Source organism: Callithrix jacchus, chromosome 3 (genome assembly GCF_049354715.1).
Source record: "Callithrix jacchus isolate 240 chromosome 3, calJac240_pri, whole genome shotgun sequence".
Taxonomy (NCBI): Eukaryota; Metazoa; Chordata; class Mammalia; order Primates; family Cebidae; genus Callithrix; species Callithrix jacchus.
Genome location: NC_133504.1, coordinates 184,661,144 through 184,688,682, shown reverse-complemented (window position 1 = coordinate 184,688,682; position 27,539 = coordinate 184,661,144). Strand labels below are relative to the sequence as shown.

The following is a 27,539-nucleotide window of genomic DNA, read 5'->3' as shown; positions in this document are numbered from 1 at the left end:
TAGAGTGCCTACCAGTTAGTTCCTCTGACTTGAAGATAACATTCTTCTACTAGTGATTTTTTTGCCCAATAGTTGTTGAAATGTTCATAAATCTCCTTGCCAGAATGTTCTGTTGTATAGGTAACTTGACAGTTCCTGTTGTCACCTGGTTCCGCTTTAATGATTACGTTGGATTAGCTATTAAATAATGGATGTTTGTGTAGAAGCCAGTCAATGAATACCTTTGAATCTGAAAACGCAGCTTTAATCAGTGCTAGGCTTGGTGGGATCCATATTGCTGTTTCTTTGCAGTGCAACATGGGCAAGCAGCTGTGCAAATTAAATGCTGTTTTTCTAAAAGGTAAGCTTTTCCAGAACACAGTATGATTTTCTTTGCTTTCAGAATTCTTTGAAAAATCTTTGAATATGTTGAAGTCCTCCATTCCACTTTATAATTTCAAATTAATAACTTCTTACTACTGTAATTTCATACGTTTTATACTACCCCCAGGAAAAAAAGTATTTACTTACTTCAAATTTCTTATATTGATTTCAGTTGGTCTCATTCCACATTACAATTATGGCTTTCCATTCCACAAGGTATGATGTAGAGTTGTGTTTCAAATTTGAAATGGGTTTGTGTGCATTATTAATAAAGCTACTGTTTTTAATTTGAAAGAAAAGATCTTTTAAGGAAAGTTTGTTAGGCACCGGGATACATTTTTGAAATGTTTGTCTTATGTAAACTCATGATAGCCTCTAATTGTTATTCCTCTCCTAAGAAGTGGCACTTTCAGCTTCTCCATCTGCCGGTTTGGCTTAGTTGTATATTTTGCTTCATAGGCCAGAACCAAGGGGTTCTAGAGCTAGAATATGCTAAGTGAACTTTGTCTTCTTGCAAAAATAACCCTAAATTCTGTGAAATCAGTTATGTCTTACTTATTCTTAAAAACCTTCAGAGAAAGATGTTTTGCATTTTTCCTAGTGTTTGGTTTTTTGTTGTTGTTGTCCGTATCTTTCTCTCTCTCTCTCTGTCAGATAAAAAACCTAGATCTTTTTCTTAAAACTTAAACTGCTTTGCTATTTGATTTATGCTTACATGAATATGATTTGTTTTTTATTATGCTTCTTAAATGTCCTGCCTACCTATTTTGTGTGAGCTGATGGTTTTGCTCTGACAATAGTGTTTGTACACCAGTGAATTAGTATCACAAAACTGTTCTCCTGCAGAGATTATGAAGTCTGATTTTGGATTGGAACAATGTTATATAGTCCAAACACAGGTGCTTACATTTATTTACTTATTCAGTAAACATTAATTGAGTACCTATTACATGCCAGTCATTGGGCCGAAGAGTGAAGATAGAAAACAAAACCACCAGTGCTAGTGTTCTAATTCAGTGTTTTAAGGTGTAGCAGTCTAACAGGGATACCTTTCTGATGTATTGGCAGTAATATTATTTTGGGGGGGTTATTATCATTGTTGATCTTATGATCTAGTACTATTTTGTGAAGAAAAGTCACTGGAAACCTACTTGCTTCTTTTTGCTGGGAGTGCCTCTTCAGAAAAAAAAAAATTCTTAAAAAAAAAAAAGCTTTCAACTTGAGGGAAGACATAGATACATGAGTTGTAAGTTTTTCTTTATGAAAAATGATATGGACTGAGTTTCTGTGGAACAAGCATTTCCCTTATCTAGAAAAGGATAATTAAGTTTGAATTTCGTAATCAATATCATTGTTAAAGTCTTATGTGACTGTTTTTAGTATGTAGGAAAACACAACATCTGCCCACTTACATGAATTGGTAATCATCCCTTTCTTAGACACATGCCATATACTTTAGACATAGATACCTGTGAATACATTCTCTCTGGACAGAGGCATATTATCTCCTTACATTCCTGTGTCTTGGAAGGTAAAGTTGATGTTAGTTTTCCTCTGCAGGAACAAGACAAATTTCATCTTAAGTATAGTTGACATATCTCAGGAAAATAGGACAAGGTAATTCTAAGGATCGGTAAACGCATTTTTTTTTATTGGCAGATCTTACCATTTGTGTTTAGGGCAGTGATACTATGGTAAGCAGTACAGACAGTAATTAGGCACAAAGATTCTGGAGACAGATTAACTGGGTTTTAATCCAGTTCCACTGTGTACTAGCTGAGGGACACTGAGCACAATACTTAACCTTTTGAGCCTCAGTTTTCTCCTATGTAAAATTGGGATAATTGGTTTTCTCATGTATGAAATAATGACAGCCTTATTAGGTCATTAATGAGAATTCAATGAGTTAATGTTTGTAGGACAATATGAAACTGGTGCATAGTGTTACATACGTGCTATTGAATGAGTGAATAGACTTTAGTTCTTCATTGATGTTTTTGGTTTTAATCACATGTTGTAATATAGTAGCAGGTTCTAGTTCCAGGGCCTGGTCAGCCAGTGCTGATTATATACATTTCTCCCCCTGGTTTTTCTGCCTTGATGGTGCATTTTAAGCATTTTAGAAAACAGAAGTCTGTGCTCCTCCTTGGCATATTGTCTGGTAGTCCCAGGAATTCACCTGAGCCTCAGAGTAAGTTGGAGGTCAAGTTCTCCTGACCCTGTACCAAGGAGGCCTTCTTATACTGGGGAATATGGGAGTCGCCTTGTCTTCCCCTCGCCCCTGGCTCTGGAGCCTGAGTGAGAGCCTGGGTAGTGCCCTCTGTACACTTAAACAGCCAATCCAGGGCCTAGATTCAGAGCCGCCATCCTCACAAACTGCTCTGGTTGAAACGCTGGTTTTGTGGAGTTAGTTTTGTGTAAAACATGAAGAAGCCCATTCTAACATTTTCTAGGCACTCTACTTACGTCTTCTTTAGATACAGGTAGTTTGTCCTGGCCTTAGGAAGGAGTTCTCCCCAGCTCCTTTTGAAAGGCCATGTAAAGTCGCTGCTTCTCACACAATTCATCTAGTTGTTTCAGGCATCTGCTCTTTCTTCCATCCTAAGTGCTTAAGGCTTACAAAATTTTAGTCTCCTGCATGACACCATAGTGTGATGGTAGTTTGTTCCTAAAACTCGTGGTGTTTAGCATGGAAAGGATTAGAGAGATGTCAGCCTTTCTACCCACAGTTGGATAGGGCATCACCATCCAAGGCTTAAGAATGACATGCAGAAGTTCCTGATTTTAAAATAGCACAAGTGTCTTAGGCCTCAGCCTTTTCCTCCTTAGCACAAAGGCTTGGGTAAGCTCAGTGGGTGGTGTGGGAGAGTGGATGTTGCATCGGGAAGGGTAGAGACTGCAAAGGCAGGGACACACGTGAGGAATCCAAGAGTGAGGCTGAAGGGGTAAGACGAAAGGGGGTGAATGTAGGAGCCCTTAAAGATGTAGAAGCTGTAGGACTTGATGGTGGGCTGGCTGGCTGCAGTAGTTCAGTAGGAGACAGTGATCAGCTGCGAGGGTGTTCTCATAACCAAGAAAGACATAGGATCTCACTGGACTGTTTGTGGAGATGGGGGATTATCAGGTTGTAAGAGCCTCAGCAATTTTTGGATGCCGATTCATTCTGCCTCTCACTCACCTCACCACTGAGGTTAGGCCTCTTGCTTACCTCCCTACTGGGGTTGCTCTTTAAGAAATCAGTGTTCATCCCGCTTATGGGGAGCCTTGGCAAATCCCTCAGATGCTCAGTTTCTTCATTTTTAAATGGAGGATCTTACATTATTTGCTTTACCTTTCTCTTGGAAATGTAAAGAATTTTTAAAACGAAAGAAATCTCATTTTTGAATGTGTATATGGAAAGTGTAAATGTGTCTTGATGAAGGTACATTATTTAAGGAAATATAATTCAACTATAGGATTTAAAAATTGCATTATCTGATAATCATATTCTTATTCACCTTCCCAATATTTCAAACATGAATAATTTTTAGAGCCCGTATTGTGAATATGGACAGATAGTACCACTGCTCTGCTATTCTGTTTTGCATTTTAACTTGTCACATTTCTTTGCAGTAGGATAAAAAAACTTGTTCGAAATTACTCAACAAAATTCATTTGCCTAAAAATGAATTTTATTAGGTTATTTTCTTGTTTGAAAAGTTGGTCTAGGGAAGGTGCTGGAGACCGACTAATACAATTTTTTTTTTTTCATTTAAATGTACTTTTTTTTTGAGATGGAGTTTTGCTCTGTTGCCCAGGCTGGAGTGCAGTGGTACAATCTCAGCTCACTGCAACCTCCGCCTCCCAGGTTCAAGCGATTCTCCGGCCTCATCGTCCCAAGTAGCTGGGACTACAAGGGTGTGCCACCACGCCTGGCTAATTTTTTGTGTTTTTAGTAAAGACAGGTTTTCACTGTTAGCCAGGATGGTCTCTATCTCCTGACCTTGTGATCTGCCCACCTGCGCCTCCCAAAGTGCTGGGATTAGAGGCCGAAGCCACCAGGCCTGGCCACAATTTAAATATAAAAGAAAGCAAGCGGAGGCAGGAGAATCTCTAGAGGCCAGGAGTTTGAGACCAGCCTGGGCAACATAGCAAGAACTTGTCTCTCAAAAAAAAAAAAAAAAAATTAGCCAAGTACACGTGCCTGTAGTCCCAGCTCCTTGGGAGGCTGAGAGAGTTGGGTTGCTTGATCCTAGAAGCTCAAGGCTGCGGTGAGGTATCGTGTCACAGCACAGCAGCAGGAGTGATAGAACAAGACCTTGCCTCTTAAAAAAGAGAGAAAGAAGAAAAGCTGCCATCTTGTGTCTCCATCATTTGTAAGAGAACATTTTAACATTGTTGGCTTACAGAACTCCTTCACGGACATTTGAGGTCTTCCAGTATTAGCTTAGTACTTATATATGCCAGGCACTTTTGTATGCCCTTTGCATTTCATCCTCACACACACTCTGAGGTATGTACTATTAGCTTCCCATTTTACAAGTGAGGAAATGGAGGCACAGAGAGGTTAGTTAAGTAAGTTTGGAATGCTGTAGAGTTCATGAATGTCAGCCTGTGTTAGATCCAGGCAGTCGGATTCCAAAGTCTATGCTCAGTCACTTTCTTAGGGCTTCTACATCAGTGGTTCTCAACCTTGATTGTGCATTAGAATTATCTAGGGCCTTATGGAGCAGGGTGGGGAAGGGATCAATAACTTTTACAGGGCCCTATATGAGACCAATCAGATCTTCCCTCTTCTGCTTTCAGGTAAAAAGTCACTCTCTCACTATTTTCTAGATCTTTGTAATCTCTCATTTCCTTGATATATTGGCACCTGTGGGGCTCCTAATGACCTTTTGCAATTAAGGACACACAGCTTTATGGTTTAGCTCTGTAAGACAGGCACCATGGAGATAGGGAGGTGCTTCCTACCTGTGTGAAACCTGCGCACAGCATTTTACACAACGTGGCACTTGATTGTCAGTTCCTCAGCATGTGATTGGATATATTGTTATTTTTGCATCAGGGGAAGAACATGGGTAGTTAATAAGACAGATCTGGGATTAAATACCAACTCTAACATTTCTGAGCCACAGTGTTCTTACCTATAAATGGGAGAAGTGATAATATTAAAGATTAAATGAAATATGGAATATTCTCTGTAATGTAGTAAGTCAGAAATGAATGCTAAATCCATTCTCTTGTAAGTGAAGCACAGCACCCAGAAGACTTGGATATGAAAAATCACTTGAGAGTATACTGTCCAGTCTTCAGTCAAATACAAAAAGCCATGGAATTTGGGGAGCTGGGATAGACCTAAGGGATCAGGGCTTGCAATCTCTTCATTTTATCAGCAAGGATTGAAGCATGGAGAAGGGACTTGACCTAGGGTACACTGTGAGCCCAAGTTTAGTTTTTGTACAGAAACTCATTCTATACTGTGTACAGATAGAGAGTTAATAAGTACTTTCTTAGTGCTGTGATCATTATTACACATTTGTCTTCTCTCACTTCAGTGTGCTCTTGTATATGTTATGGAATCCTCAAGACAATTTTGTGGGCCTAGCATACCTGACCCCAGCGTAAGACTTTGAGATAAAATCTTAACGGAGACCACCATGGGATATGAGCTTATGGAGGTACCGAAAAATAACATATATTTACCTTGTTCATTTTTCTTGCATGAGAGGGAAGAGAGTTAAAGACATTCAACCCGTGTGTGCTTGAAAGCCCACGAACCTCTTTCCAGTTCTTCTGTTTTTCCGTGAAAAGGGGCTGTTGTATCTTTCATAATTTCTTGCACGTATAAGGTTAAAAACAGAGGGGAATGAAGATATTCCAACTGCACTTCTACTAGAACACGGACATTTTGTTTTTCTAACCATATTGAAAAACTTCGAAATAGCATTTTGCTTCGCGGTTATTTTTGAACCACTATTCACATTATTTTTTATTGATGCTTTAGCATAGATTTTTTGATTTCTAGTATCATTGATTATTATGGTTTGAATGAAAAGTGAACATTTATTAGCACATGATATGTACTGGTCACTTTGAGGACCACTTGCTGTGGAAGTAGGTAGCCTGCAGTGTAGATAAGAAGATGCCTCATTTGAGTCAATGTTTCTCCCACCTAAACAATTTGTTTTTTTTTTATCATAGAGGAATCGTTTTTAGAACTACCAAGGTGAACGTGCGGTGGTGTCAATTAAATATAGTGGAAACTACCTATTCTTACCATTTACAATTCTAATCACTTTCTGTCTCTTTCTGTGACTCATTGCATATACCACAATATCTTGATTCCTGTAAGTGCTTAGTAAGTTTTCTCTAGGTAGGACCATGGAATTAGCCATGGGCTGTGTGGGGGAAAATGCCTGTGCCTTTTCCAAAAAGTGGGATTGCTTGGAGAAAATAATAATGTTTAGCATTTTTAGTGGTGCCTAAACTTTTGTGGAGAAACACCTATTTCAGGCCTCTCCAAAGACTTCGATTGTCTGAAAGCAGAAGTATTTGTAGTTTGACTTTACTTGGTATTTACAGTATACTTTCTGAGCACTTTATGGATATTTAATATTTTATGACATGATCAACATTTTTTTTTCCAAATAGGTGAGTTTTAAAAAAATACAATAATGGATATCAGAGTGTGACTTTTAAAATTATTTATTATGTTGAAAAAAATCTGAAGCCACAAATTTTAAAACTTATGTAAGTTAAATTTGGAAGTGCACAGATTTCCCCAGAATCTGAATTTCATAAGCCTTGAAAACTTTGACATTTTAAAAATATTTGAGGAGTTTGTCATTAGCATTTCTTAAATGCACACATTTTTTTTCAAACTACTCAGGAAGAGAGTGGCTAAGCAGAGCATGGTTTCTAAATCTGCAATAAACTTCTTAGTCATATGGTGATAAGCAGAATTCAGAACATGTCTCTTTTTTAATGCATGTGAAATAGAAAGTCATCACAAAATGAAATCTAATTCATGATGTGTTGATGGATCATCATACTAAGGCACAGTGAAAAATATTTTCAGTTTTCTAATAAAAACAAAGTGACTTCCCTATGAGTGATTCTCCTGATTGTTACTGTGAAATACTTTTCTTTTTCTTGCTCACACTTAGATAATCTATAAACACTGTTTGAATCCTGTGTGTTTCACTTTCTTTTCTTACAAAAAGTTTTCCGTGGAATAGGCCCTGAGCGAATCCTTTCCAACAAAGTACTTAACTTTCTATGCACACAATTCAAAAGTCAATTAAATGTGTGTGATTAATTTATCACAGAGTACCACCTTGAGTTAAAACACTTACACTCTGTGGAAAATTCTTTCTGTTCAAAAGAGGGTTCTTATTTCTAAGAACGAGCTCTGATTTTAATTAAATAAAAAGCATTTTATGCAACTTTTTCTAAAGCTTAAGATTAATTTCTATGGTTACTAGGGATATAAATCTCTAGATTGCTTTAAAACAAAGATTTTTGTTCAGGAGAGAGTTGACAGCTCCCTTTAAGAGAAGCTATTACTTAATTTTGCTTTCCTAAGTTTAAACACATAAAAATATTTGTAATGATACCCCAAAGGCATCATAAAAATGTAAAATAATTGTACTCTAAAATATCTAAAATTACAGGAAATAGACCTCATTTTAAAAAATGAACTGGGATTCATGGCTGGGTTACCCGGGTGTGACATACTTCAAAACCAGAATCTCTTGTCAGGATACTTTTACTTTTTTAATGGCTAAAAAAAAAAGCCTTTTGTCAATCATAAAAACTTTAAAATATGCTCATTCTATTAGGAAATCTTACTTTTTAGTTTCATTACCTTTAACTTAAATTACACTGTGGATGAGTTAGATCCCTTTGAGAGGCACATTTTCGTCTTTAGAATTAGATGGCATCACTGGGCTTGTGATCAGCTGTATCACAAGACACCCTTTAGACTGTTTTTTAAAGTACATAGCCATTTTCTAAGCCGCTTTGAAAAACGGCAGCATAGTTTCGAGTGTTTTACCTTAACCAAAGTGTACTTCCTCTTTCAGTAGATAATGTTAACTGGTAAATTGTTCCCAGGTTAAAGGTTTGTCATATTTTAATAAATGTAGTGTAAAATCTGTAGTACAGACACCTCAAGGAAAAAACCTCAGTGTTTTCAGTAAATGAAACTAACATATATCCTTTTTCCTACGTTAGTATTACGCTATCACTTCTTCTGTTGTTTTTATTTACTAAAACTTTAATTGAGCCTTATATAGTAAAGCATCCTCATGTTATTAGGAAAAGTGAGATTAGATTTATAAAATGTTCAGGCTGAAGTTTGGAAAGAAATGGCATTTTGTATATAATATGGATGAATGCCGTTGAGGCTAGACGTGCTTGTAGTTTAAAACATGCCTGATCTGGGAATGCTTTGCATTAAATGAGTTTATATTTTGAGAGCAAAATGGGGAAAGAAAACACTTTCCCTCTTTTTTTTTTTTAAGAGACAAGAAAATTAAGTTGAATGCGCATATTGAAAGTACAATAAGCTGAATGTTTGAACAACAAAAGTAAACACTGATTATTACAAATGTGCATTTGGACCACTTTGCTTTTATCTTTCAAGCAAAACATTTCCTACAGTTTTTGTGGGTTTTTATTTAAGTTGGGAAAACTTTGGAAGTTTGTGTGAAAGTATAAATAAGTTTGGAAATGTCATGATTAGAGTTTGATAATAAACATACAAAAGCAAATGGGAAACTATTAAAGTCAGATGTAACATTTAATAATGTTTTCTCTGAAAACGTATTCGCAGAGTGAAGAACAGTGATTTACATGGATTTGAAACAAAGACTTTGACTGTAATTTAAAATAAAGGTTAAATGTGGATTCGTCGGCATGAACATGGATGAAGTGTTTTGTTTTTAAGAGCTTCCTTAGTGATTGTTTTAAGAGTCTCCAAAATGCCCTTTTCCAATTATGGGCATAGAAATTATGCATGTATTTATAGATTCCATGTAAAAAATGAAATCCTTAGTTTTCAATAAATTTTAAGCTGCATTTTACAAAATAAGCATCTGTAGAGAATCTTTTGGAGAAAAAAATAGAAGGGAAAATGTTTTAGTTTGTTTAATTATTGAAATATACCACAGTATAGAGAAAGAATAAAAATAAAAATTTAAAACCTTAATCTGAAATTTGTTTTAAATCTCATTGTTGTAAGATTGACCTCACAATAGCAAATCGGCATTTTGTGTTCAGTCGCTTACACTCCAATTCTTAGGGAAATCCGTCTGTTCTACTAGAGTAATAGTGTAAGTGTAGAAAGGTGCCCCTTTGGCTGTTGTTACATATGTGCCTTTTTGAAATAGCAGTCATGCTAATGTTTGATCAGATATTGACTAATGCTGTAGAGCTTTCGAAAGATTTCTTGAACATTGTGAAGTTTTACTTTCCTTTTTTAGGTACATGGCTATGCGTGTCTCTTAAAAGTGTATATGTATTTGGAGGAGGGCAGTTAGTGTTACTTTTTATTATAAATTTATTACTTACAAATTGATATGTGATTTTGAGTGAAATTCATTGCAATGATAATACTGAACATTTTTTTAATGTATGTTGTTTCAAATGCTTTACCTAATTAATTGTCTGGAAAACTGTTAAAGGGGACTTAAATTACATATATTAATTTTCCACTTAAAGCTTTCGCACTGTACTGGTTCAGATATAGGACTTTACATTTTTTGTCCAAGGAAAGAACTCATGTAGAATGAAAAGATATAATTTGAGTCTCAAAATCAAGATCTTTAGTATACTGCTCAGGACCTAACTATTGTTATTCTAGTTGTTTTCACACATTTTTTTTTCTAGCAAATGTTATGGAGTGATTATGTTATTTTGAACACTTACGTAACAATCCATTTTTAGCGGATGAGCCGTCATTTTGTAAAACTAAGCAGCTGGCAATTTGCAGATTCTTTAAATTCTAGAAACCACTAAGTTTTACCTTTTCATTTTTTTTCAAGCAAAGATGTTAGAACGTTCTGTAACTTATTTCTTGAAACAGTATTTTCTGGCTGGGCATGGTGGCTCTTGCCTGTAATCCCAGCACTTTGGGAGGCTGAGGCAGGCGGACTGATGGAGCCCAGGAGTCGGAGACTAGCCTGGGAAACATGGCAAGACCTCATCTTTACAAAAAAAAAAAATTTGTTTTGCATGTGTATTGATGTGCTTTGAGTTTCTTGTCTCTTTTACTCCAAAGACAATCATAATGAGTACCCTCATTACGGGAAAAAGGAAAAAAAGGAATTTATATTTTTTGGAAGACAGGGAATGATGAAGCAAGATCCTGGATTTTGCTCAGAATTTGGGCATTTGTATGGTTGGTCAAGGCCAGCATACTCTGCATTTTATTCCCATTCACTCTGTTGAAAGACGACTAGAGGCAAGGCCATATATCTCGTTACAAACTCTCTTTCTCGGAGCTTCAAGATAAAATGAACATTCATTCCTTTGCTTTTGTTTTTGCTAAAAGAGAAAAAATAAGTTTGAATAAAGCAAAAACATTTCTACTTTTGGGGTTGGAATGTCAACAAAGAAGTTGAGAGTAAATTATTGACATCTATCAAGCAGAGTGGATGTTGAACGTATGTTCTTGCTATGGACAACTCACAGTTGCTTTTACAGTTCTCTTTGCTGATGTGAAGCAGAAACTGAACAAGGTAACAGTTTTGATGATGAGATTAGAGGTAGCCAGGCTGACTGTCTCCTGGCTCTTAGAGACCCTTATAAGCCGAGGACTACCTCCTCCCCTTGTTTAGATATTACTTGCTCTTTTGAGTTTCAGATTACAGGAGCAATTGATCTGCATGACCTATCTTAAGAACTTTAACTTTGCAGTGGAAACTTAAACCAAATGTATATCCTCAAGAGACAAATCATCCTAAAACCGGGCTGTTGTCATTTTGATGTACTGTACTGCTCACTGAGGAACAGTGTGGTGGAGAGCACCACCTAGTGGATGGGACCCATACTCGCTGGGCTGGGTAGGAGATTTCATCTACTTTGATGAACTCTTGCTCTTATCTTGCAAATAAGTGATTTTTAATCTTCTTTCTAAGCACGTATTTTTAGCGCTAGGATCCCAGGAGAATAGCATTGCAAAAAGTTGTGATATGTCAGTTTTCTTTGTAGTTTTTGCTGTTCTGTAGGCGTATGTGTTACTCCTTGCCATCTCCACATTTTCTCCTTGTAAGCAGATATTATAATTTAAACAAAAATTTTTTTTTTTTTTTACATGTCAGTAGGACAGTATTTAGTCTTTGTGGATTTTGTGTTTTTGAGTGCATACTTTCAACCTCAGTAGTAAGAGATGGCTTTGGGAAGAACCTGTTTGTTGCCACAAACTTGATAGTATGCTGCTAATCTGTTCACCTCATGAGAGGAGTTGCTGCTGATTATAAACCTTAGGTCATGAATTGTTGCCTGCTTGTTAAGGAGACTGTGCCTTTGAATATCCTAAAATATTTGCAAAAATTAGATGAAACAATTCCACATTAAAAAATACTTTTAACATATGACCACCAATGTTACGTATAGCCATTCCTTTATATTTATTTTAGAATGCCAAATTCTTGATCAAATGTATCACTCATTCGTTTTTGAATGTTCCTAGACATTTGTTGAGTTAGGAACTATGCCAGGGTTTGGGAATCTAAAGTGAACAAGACATGGTTCTTTTTAAAGTTTTTAAATTCTTCAACACAAAAAGGAGTGAACATATTCCTGGGATGTGAAATGTACTGTGACGGAGTATAAATGCATTTGTTTGCTTAACATTTTCTGACATTTAGCAAATGCTTTTGAAGGAACTGCTAAATAGAATTGATGGGTTTGTTTTAATGGGTTTGGCATGTGGGAGGTGACAGGAGGCTGCAGATAACACCTCTTTGGTTTGGTTCTTCACTGAGTTTTATCCTCGGAGAGCCCGCATTTGGAGGCATAGAGTGAAGAATTTAAGAGCACAGGCTTAGAGTCTATTTCAGAGTGTGGATCCTGGCTTTTCAGCTTGCCAGGTGTATGCCCTTGGGCAAGTGTTCTCATCTGTTTTCTCATTTTTGGTGAGGATTCAATGAGATAGTCTGTACAATGGGTTTAGCACAGTGCCCAACACATAGGAAACACTAAATGTTCGGTATGATTTATTGTGATGATGATTTGGAAGTTCTTTCTACCTCTCCCCTTTTCTACATGTTGTAAGGCAGACGTGTAGGTGGTTCTCGTGGTGCACTCGGTCTTTCCCCACCACCCGCAGGCCCAGATCCCTGTTTAGTGTGACTGGTTACTGTGACCATACAGACAAACCCCCACTGATGGCCAGCAAATGTCTGCGGGCGCTGAGCTGGAAAGTTCTTCCTTATGCAGATGATGTTTACAGAAAGGATGTACCCGTGTGTGTGTGTGTGTGTGTGTGTGTGTAACAGTGTTTACAATCAGAGGCACTTAACCTGAGCTCCATGAACCAACAGCCCCTAAAGCGCAAATTGACAGGCAGAAAGTTTTTTGTTTCTGTGTATATGTTCATTTCTTTTAGAGAAGAGATCAGATTCATAGCTTTTGTCAGGGTCTCAAAGGCATCTGTGCCCCTATAAAGGTTAAGAACTATATTTTAGGTGTTGGTGACTCTGTGTAAGGCCACTGGAGAAATTTAATTTACAGTCCCCTCTTAGAAAGTGAAACTCAAATATGAATTTTACATTTTTGTTTTTGAAGATATATGAATAGTTTTAAGGATAGAGTTGATATTTTGGGGAACTCAAATATGAGTAAAATGTGTTTTCCTCTTGTCGAGGTTCTGAAGAATTTTAAGAGCAAGGAGAAGTTAAGAATACAGACTATGGAGTAGATCTCTCTAATTTCAAATACGGCTCTGCTATTTCTAGTGAGTCCTCAAGCCAGTTAACTTAGCCCCTCTCTCCTCTGTAAAAGAAGAATGATAAGGGTACCTGCCTCCTAAGTTTATAATGAGGATTCAATGCAATAATCTGTAAAAATCTCTCAAAATTCTTCTTGGCATATAGTAAGTACTATAAAAGTGTTTGCTGTGATCATTTTTGTTGCATATTCACTCAAAAACATTTATACTGTATCCCACATTAGATGCCTGTTATGAATTGTCGAGGTAGTTCTTTTATTGCCTATTTTACCTCCATCTATTGACATGTGAATGATATTTCTAATTTCTTATTACCAGACTTTCCAAAGTTCTGCTGCTGAATTGCCTTAAGTCAGATAACCCCAATTACTGAGAATCCCAAATGTACTTGGAGCCATAGAATGATTTTTGGAAGCTTTGGAAAGCATAAAAGTACGAAGAAACTGGCAGTTAGTGGTAGAAGCTTTCAAATGGATTGGACACCCAAAATCTTATTTCTGAGCTAAAAAGGATTTGGGGGATCTTTCCGTCTGACCTTCAAAACACACAGGTGAGGAATCGCACATCACTCGGTGACTCCAAGGTCAGAGAACAAGTTGGGAGTTACCATGTGCCTAGAGGCGCCATCCCTGCTTTCTGCCTGTGTGCTGACCATCTACCACTCATGCTTCTAAGAGAGCAAAGGGGATATAGGCTGCTCGTGGAATTACAGTATAAGCAGTGATCCCAGAAAAAGTGTATGGTGAGTCAGAAGGTTGTTCCGTGCAGGAAAATACCAGCATCGAGAAAAAGGAAAGCTTTGGGACCAGGAGAAATTATGGAGGAGAGTGCATGGGGGTCAGGGTAGGGACAGACTGCACACTGTAGGTGCATCCCATAGAAACCTAATGGTAGGAGTGAACTATGTGTGCTTGGCAGAAAAGAAACGCCTGTTTCAACAGTGCCTGCCGTCCACCCAGCGTGTGTGAGCTCTGGGGTGAAGGTGAGATGGGGCTTGCCAATCTGCTGTTCCCTTCATTGGTTTTGTTCCCTAGGGCCTCTCGTAGTAAGAGTGTCTTGCTTACTGCCTGTGAGTCTAGCATTTTCACTGCCATCATGTCTCCCAAACTCAAACCAGCCGCTTCCTCTGACGGGCAACTGAAGAAATGGCAGTCTCTTCCAACACTGGGGTGGGGAGACTGGCTGCTTTGAAATGATTGCAAGAGTGTGTTGAAGTCCAGTGTGGCCTTGTGGCCTTTTAAAATTGTCATTTGAATAGTGTCTGCTTTTCACCTTATGCACTAAAGTTCACCTTGCCCTAGGAGTGAGACTGAAATAATGGTGAAATGAAGAAGAGACTTAGAGTGATTGAGCACCTACTGTGTGCCAGACACAGTGTCAGACTCTTTAGAGACGTTTTCATCAGTGACTGAGCACCTACTGTGTGCCAGACACAGTGTCAGACTCTTTAGAGACGTTTTCATCAGTGACTGAGCACCTACTGTGTGCCAGACACAGTGTCAGACTCTTTAGAGACGTTTTCATCAGTGACTGAGCACCTACTGTGTGCCAGACACAGTGTCAGACTCTTTAGAGACGTTTTCATCAGTGACTGTAGTCACCTTCAATGTTATTATTGTCTCAAGTTTATACCTCAAGAGATGAAGCCTGAGGTTAAGTAATTGACACAAGGTCATGTTACTAGTAAGTGGCAGAGCTGGGATCTGAATCCTGGCCTGTTTGACCTCGTTTCATCCTCTGCAGTATGGAGACTTGGAAGAACGCAGCGTGCGTGCACCCTCTCCACACACAGCCTCCAGACCAGATGGGGTTTGGACTGAAATGCAAAGCAGTGCGAAGTTGTGTCGGATCCTTGGGCTGGAACTTCTTGTTCTGTTCTCCCTTCTCCCTTCCTCTCTCCTTTATTACCTCCTTCTTTAATGTGCCTGGCCCATGCTGGGTCTTACATATTTGTCAAGTGAACAAATGAAAGAAACTTTTCCAAGCACACAGAAAAGAAAGTAGTGATTATTAATCAGCAAAGATTCAGAAGCCTGAACCGTGTTCTCCCAGCGTATTGTGTAGTTTTGGATTGGGTTGTTAGGCAGGTAGGGGAGGAGAATATTTGTTTCTAGATGGCAGTAGTTAGCAAAGCCTCTCCGTGATGTTTTTGTGGAGGAAATCTCTTTAAAATAGACCCTAGGGCATTTGTGACTAGTTGAGCTGGCTGTCTACAGGGAGAGGTCTGCGGTTCTGTGCTACTTTTTTAATCCCATTTTCATCCTGTTTTTTGAATGATGATTTATAATTATAGAGGTCTTTAATGGCATAATGATCAGCATTGCAAATGACAGGAGGCCAGGAAAAATGTGAATGTAATGAAGACCTAGTTTATCAGTAGCACTCATGGAAAAAGTCATTTCAGTCGATGTAAAGTCAGCTCGACTTAGTGACATGAAAGTGAGCATGCCCTTAAGTGGCATTACCAGAAGCCTAGAGTCTGCAATAAGGGAGGCAGTGGTTCTGTTTTCCTCTGCACTTCCTGCTGGCACCGAGAGTATTGATTCCACTCTGGAAACTGCATTTTATTTGAGAGGCGCTTGAACTGTACTCAGAGGTAGTAAGTATGGCCAGAAGCCACAGATGTATTTCACATTAAACATTCCTGAGAAGACTGGGGACGATTAGCTTGGAGGAGAGAGAAGACTCAGGTGGGGTGGACCATGGTAGCTGACCTCCATTCAGAGTCTGAGGTCAGCTGACTGTCTGAGGTGAAATGGATGGCCAGGGAGAGGCAGGGGGTGCCCTCTAATGCTGCTCTTCCAGCAAAGCAGGGGTCTTCTGGACCCTTGATAGTCTTGAGATCCAAGCAGGGAAGTGGTCGCTGCTCTGTGCGTCATCTAGCACATGCTAAGCAAAGACTAAGGTCAGAGAAACTGCGAGTGGACAGAGCTTCAGAAATAGTGAGAATGTGTTCAGTAATGCCAAATAATTATAGTTTGGGGAACTAGGAGAATGGGAATAAAGGTGTTGAATTAGATTGAAGTTAGTAAGTTGGGGCTGGAAGGAGTGAAGAGGAAGAGTTGAGTACATAATAAGCATTTGTTTTTTTTCTTTGGGTGTAAGAGCCCTAGAACTCTTTTACAATGAAAGTTGCATTGAGTTTGAGTTTAATGGGTAACTCAAGCACTGTACAGTGCCACTCAGCTTTTCAAATTAAATGAGTACTTCGTGTTATCAACACTAAGATTCTAGGTTTTAATTTTTTTAATTTCTGGATTTCTTTAAAGATGATGGGGCTTAATATTAGAAAGGAAGCAATACATTCCAGGTTGTTAGAAAGTTAGTTGCTAAGATGAGAAATTAGACTGCTAAATCCACCTAGCTAGCGTTAACCACCCTTGTCCTCCCTGTTAACCAGCCACATTGTCTGTTACTTGACACTCTATGAAGTTAGCAGATTGGAATTAGAAAAGTCAGTCTCCTCTTTGGTGCACATGTTTTCTCTCCTTCTGTCTCTGAAAAAACATACGCCGAATGGAAGCCGCAGTCCCATAAGGTTAGTATTGGTTCTCAGCTAAAATCCAGACTAGTTTATTTAGCTACTGATTATACTTTTTCTAGGTTAAGATGGCCTTGTGTATTTTTTCTGATAAGATTTCCAGACTGATGGAATAAAGAACTTGATATATTCAGCTAACATTTATCACTTACAGCTTGCCTCAAGGAAGGTGGAAAGTGAACCCAGAATACCCTGTTTTAAAGCTTCCTTGGGTCCACAATTTTGAGTAGAGCTTGCCTGATAAGAATGAAGCTGTTCTGGACAGAGAGAAGCAGGTACCAGAGTGCAGGGCAGAAAAGAGGAGGCTTGTTTAAGGAAAGGCTTTGTGGTCTGGCAGGCAGGTGGTTGCAGGAAGTGCAGGAACAAAAGCTGGTCTGGATGGGGCCAGCCCCTTTAGCCAGTGTTTCACAAGGTCAGTGGATGGGACCGGCTGACCAATTTCATTTGTGAGGTGAAAAAGAGAGAAGAGTCTAAAATGGCCAAGATGTTCTAACTTGGAATCCAGAGAGGATGAAGACTTTCTCTTTGGGGTCATCAGAACAAGAGGGACTAGGAATAAGCAAGAGGGTGTGATTGGCTGCATGAGGATACCGTTCGGACATGTTGTTTTTGAGGCTTTGGACACAACAGGGGCAGTGTCTAAAAGACAATTGGATGCTCTAGTTTGAACACAGGAGGGAGGCAGGGGCCGGGTGGACAATTCATGTAGATAGTAAATCTAAGGATTAGAATGAGTGAGCTTAGCAAGAACATGTAAAAAAAGAGGCAAGGGCTGAACTTACAAGAAGTTTCAGAGATTAACAAAGGCAGAAAGGGAATGAATGAAGGTGAAGAAAAGGAGTCATGATTTTAAGAGAGAACCTGGAGACAGTGATGTTCTGGACCCCAAGGGAGGCTAGTGCTTCTGGAGGGGACAAGGAAGAGAGAGGGAAGGAGCAGGGAGGAGAGTCATCCTGGTGTCCCCCTCAAATGGAATTAGGGGAAAGTGATAGAAGATAGACCTAGCTCATAGGAGGTGCTTACGCAACAACTGCTGAAGGGAGGAGACCGGCTGGGTGCGGTGGCTCACGCCTACAATCCCAGCACTTCGGGAGGCTGAGGCGGGCAGATCACGAGGTGAGGAGTTCGAGACCAGCCCGACCAACATGGTGAAACCCCATCTCTATTAAAAATACAAAAATTAGCCAGGTGTGGTGGTATGGGCCTGTAATCCCAGCTATTTCGAAGACTGAGGCAGGAGAATCGCTTGAACCCAGGAGGCAGAGATTGCAGGGAGCTGAGATCTTACCACTGCACTCCAGCCTGGGTGACAGAGTAAGACTCCTTCTCAAAAAAAAAAGAAAGAGGGAGCGGCGGTGGCTCCGGCCAGTTGTCCTGGCTTTGAGGAGGCGAGGCTATGAGTTCAAGGACAACCTGAGCAACATAAGAAACTCTCATTCATTAACAACAACAACAACAAAAAAAAAAAAAAAGAAAGAAAAGGAAAAGAAGAGAAGAAACCAAGAAAGGAACAATTCCTTTATGTAGGCCCTCAACAAACTCGCTGCCGTGGCCCAGAGCACAGTGGAATGTCTATGGCTGTGCTAGCCTCTTTTGTGGGTGACTGGTCACTGGGGAGCTTCTCTTGCACAAGGACAGGACTCAGACAGTCCCCACTGTGACTTCAGCCGGTCAACATGTTCCAGAGATGTGTTAGTTCTGAACTTTTAGCTCAGACTTAGTAATTGGTATTGATGCATTTTTCAATTAAGACTGAAAGGAGTTAGACTTGGAATTTAGTCAGTGGGCTCCAAATTAAACTTGGGAACATGATCCTTGTGAAAAATCACTTTAACTTATCAGTAGTTGGCAAACATTATACAGCAGTGGTTTTTCTGGCTGTGCCTTTGGCTGCATACTAACTGAACAGCAAGCTGTGTCCCCTGATTGAATGAAAAAAAATAATGATTTTGTGTTATAGGGAACTTTTTACAATATGCCAGAGGGACCTACTGGAGTCTCTTTAATCTTGAACAATGCTTGTTTCTTGCAGAGGCAAATTATGCAAATCAGTACCTAGTGTTCCATAATCAATCAGGTCTTTGTTGGAAGTGTTGCAAGCGCCAGCAGAACAGAATTTCTATCATCCTGGGAAGGGTGAGGGGGTTGCAAGTCAAACCACTGCTGTGATCAGCAAAGGACACTCGTCGACTGCTTTGAACTCTCCCCACGGTCAGAAGGCAGTCGTTCTTTGAGAAGAATCCCACCATTTTGTACCAGGGCTTTTGTTTTACAGTGTATCGTGCTTTGGGCAATTCACAAAACACCCACGAAGGAACAGCTAGCAAGGCTGTTCTGTGGTGACACATAGAAACAAAGCTGGGCCTGCCGCCTGAGATGGCAGCTGGCAGCCACGCTCCGGGAGCTCCGTTTGTGTGGAATCTGCCTAGAATGCGGTATTTCAGAACACTCCTGGACTCGAGTCCTCCACGATGCACGTGTATGTTTAAAAACAAGCTCAGTGCAGCTTCAGCCTGCGCAGAATGGTGAACCTTTATTAATCCTTTGATTCCAGATCAAAAGAAAGAATCAGAGAAATGTTTAAAGTCCTTGGGAAAGATTGTGATATTTTTGAGAGAGGTCCCGTTATTACTGCTGCTCTGATACTTGTGTTGCCATCTAGTGGATAATGCAAAGTGTGTATCTGCTTTAGGATGTTTAGAGTTTATTCTACCCTATTACTGATTCTTGAAGGGGATAGAAATCAATTCAAAAAGTGTTTTAAAAAAGAAAATTCAATATGGAGCATTAAATAATTATTGAGGAGCCACTTTGGACTAGGCATGTCAGAGAGACATGAAAACAAAAATTCAAAACAAGATGGTGACATCTCTGCGAGGGATATATTTGCAAGATGGATCCTTATCCTGGTCTGGAGATAGCAGATAAGCCTTTAGGAGAGGTAAGGCCTGTGTAGGAGTGAGTCAGAAGGCTGGACTGAGAGGAGCGGAGGGCTTTGCATCTGGTGACGGCAGTGGAGAGGAGGACACTGGCGGGGCTTGGGCATTGGGAAGTGGACTTGATCCTGGGTTAAGGGGGAAGATAAGGTACAGTTTTAGTCAAGGAAGTTTGTGGGAGGATTCACCCTTCTTCATTGTTTAATCATGTTTTATCTGATTATAAAGGCTATACGTACTAATTGCAGAAAAATGTTAAAGTCCAGAAGGTATTAAGAAGAAAGCAGTCTCCAAATCTTACCACCTACAATCATTGATACTTTGATGAGCAGTCTTTTCGATTCCCCTCTCTGTATGTGTACAGCTTTAGGTATGCATTTCATATGTTTTATGTAAATGGATCACACCATATATGCTTTGGGCAACCTGTGTTTTGCCTTGTTTTTCTCCACTAGATAATATATTTATGGGAATTTCATCCATGTTAGTAGTTCCTGGTGTGGAGTCCATATCAACTGTGTAGATCCACTTACAGGAACAGCCCTCTCAGGTTCACCTATTGGGATGCTGTGTTGCTTTGTTTGGTCTTTCCTAGTAAAATCTTTGTGTATGTAAGAACAGGCAAGGTAAGAGAGCCTTTTCTCTCCCCCTGTCAAATGATCTCATGTAGGGACCACACTACTATTTTATAATGAATTTGCTTTTATAGTAGATGGGTTTTGTGGAGAATGTCTATGTCTTGATGATTTGGGGAATTAGGCTCATTAAAATATAGCTAATTAAAAGTAAATGAGATTTATCTTTGCAGAAAGAAGGGGATGAGTCAGATGAATGCCTTGTTTGGTTAAGTATTTGCCTAGTGAAGAAGCCAGAGCCTAGCTGATACTGGATTGTGGCTGTTAGTTCTGTGCCCATAGCTATGTAGACAGTGCCTTTCACCTGAACAAGTTAGAGCTCACTACGTCCCTTCCACAGGTCTGGTAAACACAACCTTCAGCGACTAAATTGTACTCAGATGGGACAGCAGGGTCATCTTTGTGGGTAGACTTGCAGAAGCTGAAGGCACACAGGCACTCTGTTGGAGACACACTGAACAGTCTTCCATTTATTTCAAATCATTTATACAGAATGTGTTAGTTTATTGTCTTCTTTTCTGCCGAATTGTTTAATAATGGTGTCTACCCTAAAGGATTGTTAGGAGAAGCAAATAGGATGGATAGCATTTAGATTCGTGCCTGCTGTATAGTATGTAGTACTCAAGAAAAATTGTGCTTGTGCTACTCCTATTTTTAAAAATAGTTTTTACCCACTTTCCTTTCTAGTGAAGCCCAGGGAGATTAAGCAACTTGCTCAAAATTTCAGCTGGCAAAGGTTAAAAGTTTAGTGGAGCTTATAAAATATATGCCTTTCTTCCCAGTCCAGTGGAACTACCTGAAAGAAAAATATAGGAGTCGGCAAGAAAAAGCCAAGTGGAGAGTCTGGCTTTAGATTTATGGTCCAATCCGAGTGGTGCATGGGCCAGAATATACCCTCTGTGCTGGCTGGCTGATCTGAAAAGAGGAGAGGACAGGGCAGCATACTCTCCCTTCTCCAAATCATGACACAGGTGAGTCACTCCTCTTCCATCTAAAAAGAGTGAGTAAAGGTGGGGACATAGGCCAGGAAGATTGGTCCACCTGAAGTCCATCCACCTGATGCATGGCCGTGGGGAGTAAGCATCCCTTCGCAGCTAAGTGGCAAAGCAGGGAGTAGAACCCCAGCACCTCGACCCACTCTCTGGATTTTTTGCCCATCTTTCCTCTATCTGCCCTGATTCATCAACGCCCCCCCAGAGTCTTTTGCCCAGAATCTCTGCTCTGCCATCTACCCTCTTATAAGCTAAAAAGTGGATATAGATTAACTCAAATGGGGGAGCGAACAATCCTGGATGTTGCTTTCATTACTTGTTTTAACCATGTTTTCATGTGGCTTGGTGATCGATACTCAGAATGAGCTGGTCACCATTGTTCTGCCAGTCTTTCTGACCATTCTTTTTCTTGCTGTATTTGTGGATCTTCTTCTCAGTATCCCTATTCTCAATATCCCTTGCCAATTCAAAACCCCCCATGTCATAAAACACAAGAAACAGTAGCAGCCAACTTCAGAGGAGACAAATGTCAATTGGTGAAAACATTTTTTTTTTTTTTTGGCAGATCTTTCTGTATCCAGTATATTTCCTGTTTTTAAAAATCAACATATACAAATACTGTCACAGATACTCTCATGAAGATCAGCTTATTTCTATGAAAAAAAATTCAGACCTAGCTAAGCTAAACATAACATGAACACTGTGAGTCATACAGATCTGTCATCAGTGCTGGTTCTTCCATTTATTAGCCTTGTGACGTTGCATAGGTTTGTTTCCATGTTTACTAGGTGGGGCAGGAGGAGGTAATGTCTAATTCATACAATTGTTATGGAGGGGTGGGAACCACAGAGCACGCGTCAAGCAGTTTGTGCACTACCTGGCACACACGTGGCAGGTGCTAAGCAGCGATCTTGATTGGTAAAATCAAGCATGTACTGCATGTTGAATAGAGATGTAGTACAAAAAGACAAGAATAGGTTGATGTTGATATTGCCCACGTGGAGGCTTTTCCTCAGTTCCCAGGTGTCTTCCTTGCAAATATAGTACTGGAAAACTATAGCTGTGACTCGCCAGGACTCTGTAAATTTGGCAGTTAAGAACTCAAGACTGGTACTTCGACTGGCTGGGCTGGATCCAGGCTTCAACCCACATGTCCCTGAGGAAATTCCTTATCCTCCCTCTGACTTAGTTTTCTCATCCATAGGGCCGGCATGATGGTATCACTGCTTCCTCGGCATTGCTGGGAGGAGTGGATGAGTAGCGCAGGCAGTTCTTTCGGACTTGCGCCTGACTGGGAGTGAGCTCTCAGTGAAAGTTTTGTTGTTGTTTTTAAGTGATATTGATCCTGTTAAATAGAATTTAAGCATAGATTGCGAGTACTTAGAAATAAAGTGGCCAGAGATTGTTGGCCCTTATTTATTGTTGGCAAGAGTTGTTAAACCCTTATTTAACAACTAACAACCCTTAGTTGTTAAGTAAGGGTTGTTACTAGTTTGGTAGCAGAAAATCTGTACTTCAAAATGACTAAAAATGGTAAAAGAAGAAAATACTACATGAGAGTTTTTGTTTGTTCTCTTTTTTTTTGAGACAGCATCCTTGCTCTGTTGTCCAGGCTGTAGTGCAGTGGCACAATCTCGGCTCACTGTAACCTCCACCTTCCAAGTTCAAGCGATTCTCCTGCCTCAGCCTCCCAAGTAGCTGGGATTACAAGCACAAGCCACCATGCCTGGCTAATTTTTTATTTGTATTTTTAGTAGAGATGGGTTTTACCATGTTGGCCAATCTGGTCTCAAACTCCTGACCTCAGGTGGTTCACCTGCCTTGGCCTCCCAGAGTGCTGGGATTACAGGCATGAGCCACCATCCCAGCCCTGAGATTTTTTAAAATAACGTGTTATTATGGAAAATTTCAAATATATACTAAATTAGACTAGCACAAGTAACTCCCCATATAAGCATGTACTGATCTGCAGTCATCAACATCTCAGGACTGATCCTATTTCATCTGTTACCTCCCCTGTCTTATTTTGAAGCAAATCCTGGGCATTGTATACTTTTACTTGTAAGTTGTTCAGTGTTTATCTCTAAAAGATAAGGATTCTAAAAACAAAAACACAGGCCTGGTGCAGTGGCTCATGCACTTTGGGAGGCCGAGGTGGGTGGATCACAAGATCAGGAGTTCGAGACCAGTCTGGCCAATATGCTGAAAGCCTGTCTCTACTGAAAACATAAAGATTAGCCAGCCATGCTGGCACACACCTGTTGTCCCAGCTACTCAAGAGGCTGAGGCAGAAGAATCACTCGAACCTGGGAGGCGGAGGTTGCAGTGAGCCAGGATTGTGCCACTGCACTCCAGCCTGGGCAACAGTGCAAGAGTCTGTCTTAAATAAATAAAATAAATGAAAACATAATCCTAATATATAATGTTATTACACCTAAATGAAATTGATTATAATTCCTTAATATCACTAAGTATTAAATGAGAGATTCTTTAGTGAAAAACAACAATATGCAATGGGCATTAAAATGAGTTTAACATCAAACAAAACTAAAAAACAGCAACATATTTATTAATTTAACAGTACTGAGGGAGCCTATGCTAGTTCAGCATAACGGTTAAGTGTTCTAGTTCCAGCTCGGTTGGTCTTAAGCATTGGTTTCTTTCCACTAAGAATATCTGTTTCCACAGGTTATCAGAGTTAAGTGAAATAACTCATTTACGGTAACTGGTATAGAGGAGACATTAAATAAATATTTCATTTTTCTTTTGTCTGTAGTTCAATTCTTGTTTTAAACTACACTTCATGGTAGAAATACAGAATTCTCTCTTCTTTGTCCACACCCTTCCTGTCTGGTAGAGACATATTTAATACGGCGGTATAATCAAACTATAGCTCACTGATGAAAACTCTTTTCCATGGCAGACCGTCAGTCTGATGGAAGACTGTTCACCTGTGAGGACAGATGATCTTGTGAAGCTGTTAGGTTGCCCAGTCTTAGTAGGTTTTACATGGTGACGCTGTACCTTCTGAACTCACCTCACTAACTTTTCTAAGAGAACTGTTCATTTGCACAAACCACTGGCTTGTCTCTCTTCATTTTTAAAAATTCACTCAGACATCTAGGTGCAGTCTGTCTGGTACATCAGGGTATATCAGATCTTGAAGTCTTTTCTGTCGCATCTCCTTTTTTTCTCCTCCTCCCTCCGCCCCCGCCCCCGCCCCCACAGCCGTTACTCCTTTTCCAACATTTAGGCACTAGTGGGGATACGAAAATGAACAAGACAGAGATGTTAACCTCAAGGAACTGACTTGAATTCTAGTGAATATCACAGTTAAATACTTCTAATGTGGAAAGTACAAACAGTTATCTATAAAACACAGAGGGAGGTGTTAGGGAAGGCTGCATAGAGGAGGGGTCATTTAAGCGGATCCTGAAAGGTGGAATGGGGTTGGGATAAAGGAAGAGAAAGAGCAGTCGCAAAGACACAGAGCAGGGAAAATGGTGTGTTCCTCCTGCTGTCCAGGCGTGCAAGGTGCCTCGCAACAGGGGTTCCGCCTCCAAAGCACTCCCTGGTTTTAGCCCTTGCATCACGTCACCTGCTTGGTCCCACAGAGACTTGACCAGTGATTCCTTTTTTCCCTATGCCCTTTTCCCAGGTCATTCCGTGAGATAAAACTGTTAGAAACTGACGCTAGTTTTAGATCCTTAAAATGTACTTTGATTTTACTCTAATTTCCTTATCAAACTTTACACCAGAATGGCCTTACTCTTTTTAAGAGACATTCTCTTTATGTAAATACTCATTCCTACTTTATCAAATTAAGTGACTCTTTCAAAATTAGCAGTATATGTGGAAACATTAAAAATCCAAAACATAGGCCAGGTATGGTGACTAATACCTGAATCCTATTACTTTGGAAGGCCAAGGTGGGAGAATTACTTGAGCCCAGGAGCTTGAGACCAGCCTGGGCAACATAGCAAGACCCCTTATCTACAAAAAAGAAAAATCCAAAGCATACAACTATTTAACCTCTCTAAAAATGTGAAAATGTAACAGGCATATCAGAATTGTATGTACCATAATATGGGATCTCTGCCAGTTTATTTTTAAAAATAGGACTAAGCCTAACAGTAAATAGATGAGAGCTTGCCCAAGAGTCTTTATGAAGTTAACGGTAGTCATGTGATTCTCTACAAAGATAATCATATTCTCTAATGCCGTTTGGAGACTTGGGTATGCCAGTGTAGATAAATCAAAGATCTGTTGAACTTTTTTGTTGTTATTGATTTGTCATGATTTTTTAAAATAAATTAATAGAAAATTCAGAGCTCTCACATTTCTAAAGAAATCTTAAATGTTCTTTTATTTTTTCCACTTTTAGACTTTGAAATATCGTACCTTGTATTCCTGTTAAGTATTGTGCTGAGTTACTATACTGATGTTATTTACTCAGTAATTACTTAGCACACCTCTTATCAAGGGTTCCATTGACTCCGGAACCAGCTGCACTCTATTTTAATAACTTCATTTCATAGAAACTTGCCATTACAGAGCATATGAAATTGATCACATTTGTTAGACTAACTGCAACCTCTTGTGTAGTAATTATGTGCTCGTGGGCCCCTGCGTGGCTTTCTTGCTCCTGGCACTCATCCCCAGGCTCCGTCCCTCACTTGTAGACTAGACTAGCTAAAAGTAGGGGTGTGCAGCTGGATCTAGCCTGTATAGTGGATTCCTTTGGACTTTTCAAAATTTTTTATAGAAAAGTTTATGACTCCTAAAAAGAACCTGTTATGGGTAGTAAGGCTCTTAGAGGGTGTATTAGTCTCTTATTGCTGCTGTAACAATGTGGCTTAAAATAACACAGATTTATTATCTTATAGTTCTATAAATCAGGTGTCTAAAATGGGACTCCCTGAGCTAAAATCAAGGTGTTAGCAGGACTGTGTTCTTTTCTGAAGGCCCATTGCCATGCCCTTTCTAGCTTCTAGAGGCTCCGCACATTCCTTGGCTCCCTTTCCCACTCTTCAAAACCAGCAGTGTTGGAATGAGTCTTTCTTACATTGCGTTATTCTCACCCTCTCTTCTGCCTCCCAATTCCACATATACAGACCCTTGTGATGACATTGGGCCTACCCTGATAATCCAGGATAATCTCTCTACTTTAAGGACAACTGATGAGCAACTTTTTTTTTTTTTCGAGACAGAGTCTCACTCCATCACCAGGCGCCAGGCTGGAGTGCAGTGGTGCGACCTTGGCTCACTGCAACCTCCTTCTCCCGGGTTCAAGAAATTCTCCTGCCTCAGCCTCCCAAGTAGCTGGGACTACAGGCGCACACCACCATGCCCAACTAATTATTTTGTATTTTTAGTAGAGACCGGGTTTCACTATGTTGGCCAGGATGGTCTCGATCTCTTGACCTCGTGATCCTCCCGCCTCAGCCTCCCAAAGTGCTGGGATCTGATGAGCAACCTTAACTCATCTGCTGCATTAATTCCCTGTTGTCATGTAACATCATATAGTTGCAGGTTCCAGGGGTTAGAAGTTGGACATCTTGCAGGGGAATGGGACTGGGGAAGCTGGGAAACCATTATTCTGCTTACTGTAGCAGGTATAATCCCTCTGGGGTTATTCAGTACCCACTGTTTATTTCATATTTGGTAAAAGTTTTTGAGGGTCCGCTTTTTGCCAGGAACTGTGCCTGACAAGCTCTGGGGAAAGAGAGGGCTCCCTATCCTCTCAGAACTTGCAGTCTCTGAACTAGTCATTGTGATCATGAAGGAACGGGTGCTGAAATAGATGCACATGTAGCGCTTTATGAGGGAAGGGATCTGACTGCGGCCGGAAATGTAGGGTGAGTACGAGGAGGAAAAGAGGATCTTGAATGAGGAGGAAGAATTTGCTGGGCAGGGCATTCCAGGGAAAGGGAGAAGCATATGCCTATGCAAGTGTGGGGAAGGCCTGGGACTTGGAGGCTGGAGTGGTGCAGGGTGTACGGCAGGGGCTTTCAGGGCTGACTTGTGAAGGGCCTTGAATGCTGCATTTGGGAGTTTGGACATTTTCCCATCGTTTAGGCCCTGAGACAATGCATTGGCTGCCCTTTGGCAAATCAGCCTGCAGAGCTGCTTCCTTTG

At 40.0% G+C, this 27,539-nt stretch overlaps 1 protein-coding gene across 4 annotated transcripts in view; it reads left to right on the top strand.

Annotated features, from left to right (window-relative positions):
- STX18 (syntaxin 18) overlaps window positions 1-27,539 on the top strand; it is a 120,187-nt gene that overhangs the window by 41,438 nt on the left and 51,210 nt on the right. Inside the window, exon 2 of one of the 4 annotated variants that reach the window (XM_035294075.3) lies at window positions 21,192-21,380. The exons of the other annotated variants lie outside the window; for them this stretch is intronic. Coding sequence (XP_035149966.1) covers window positions 21,372-21,380 — 9 coding nt within the window. The 5' untranslated portion in view covers window positions 21,192-21,371. The remainder of the gene's footprint in view (window positions 1-21,191; window positions 21,381-27,539) is intronic. 4 annotated transcript variants of the gene reach the window in all.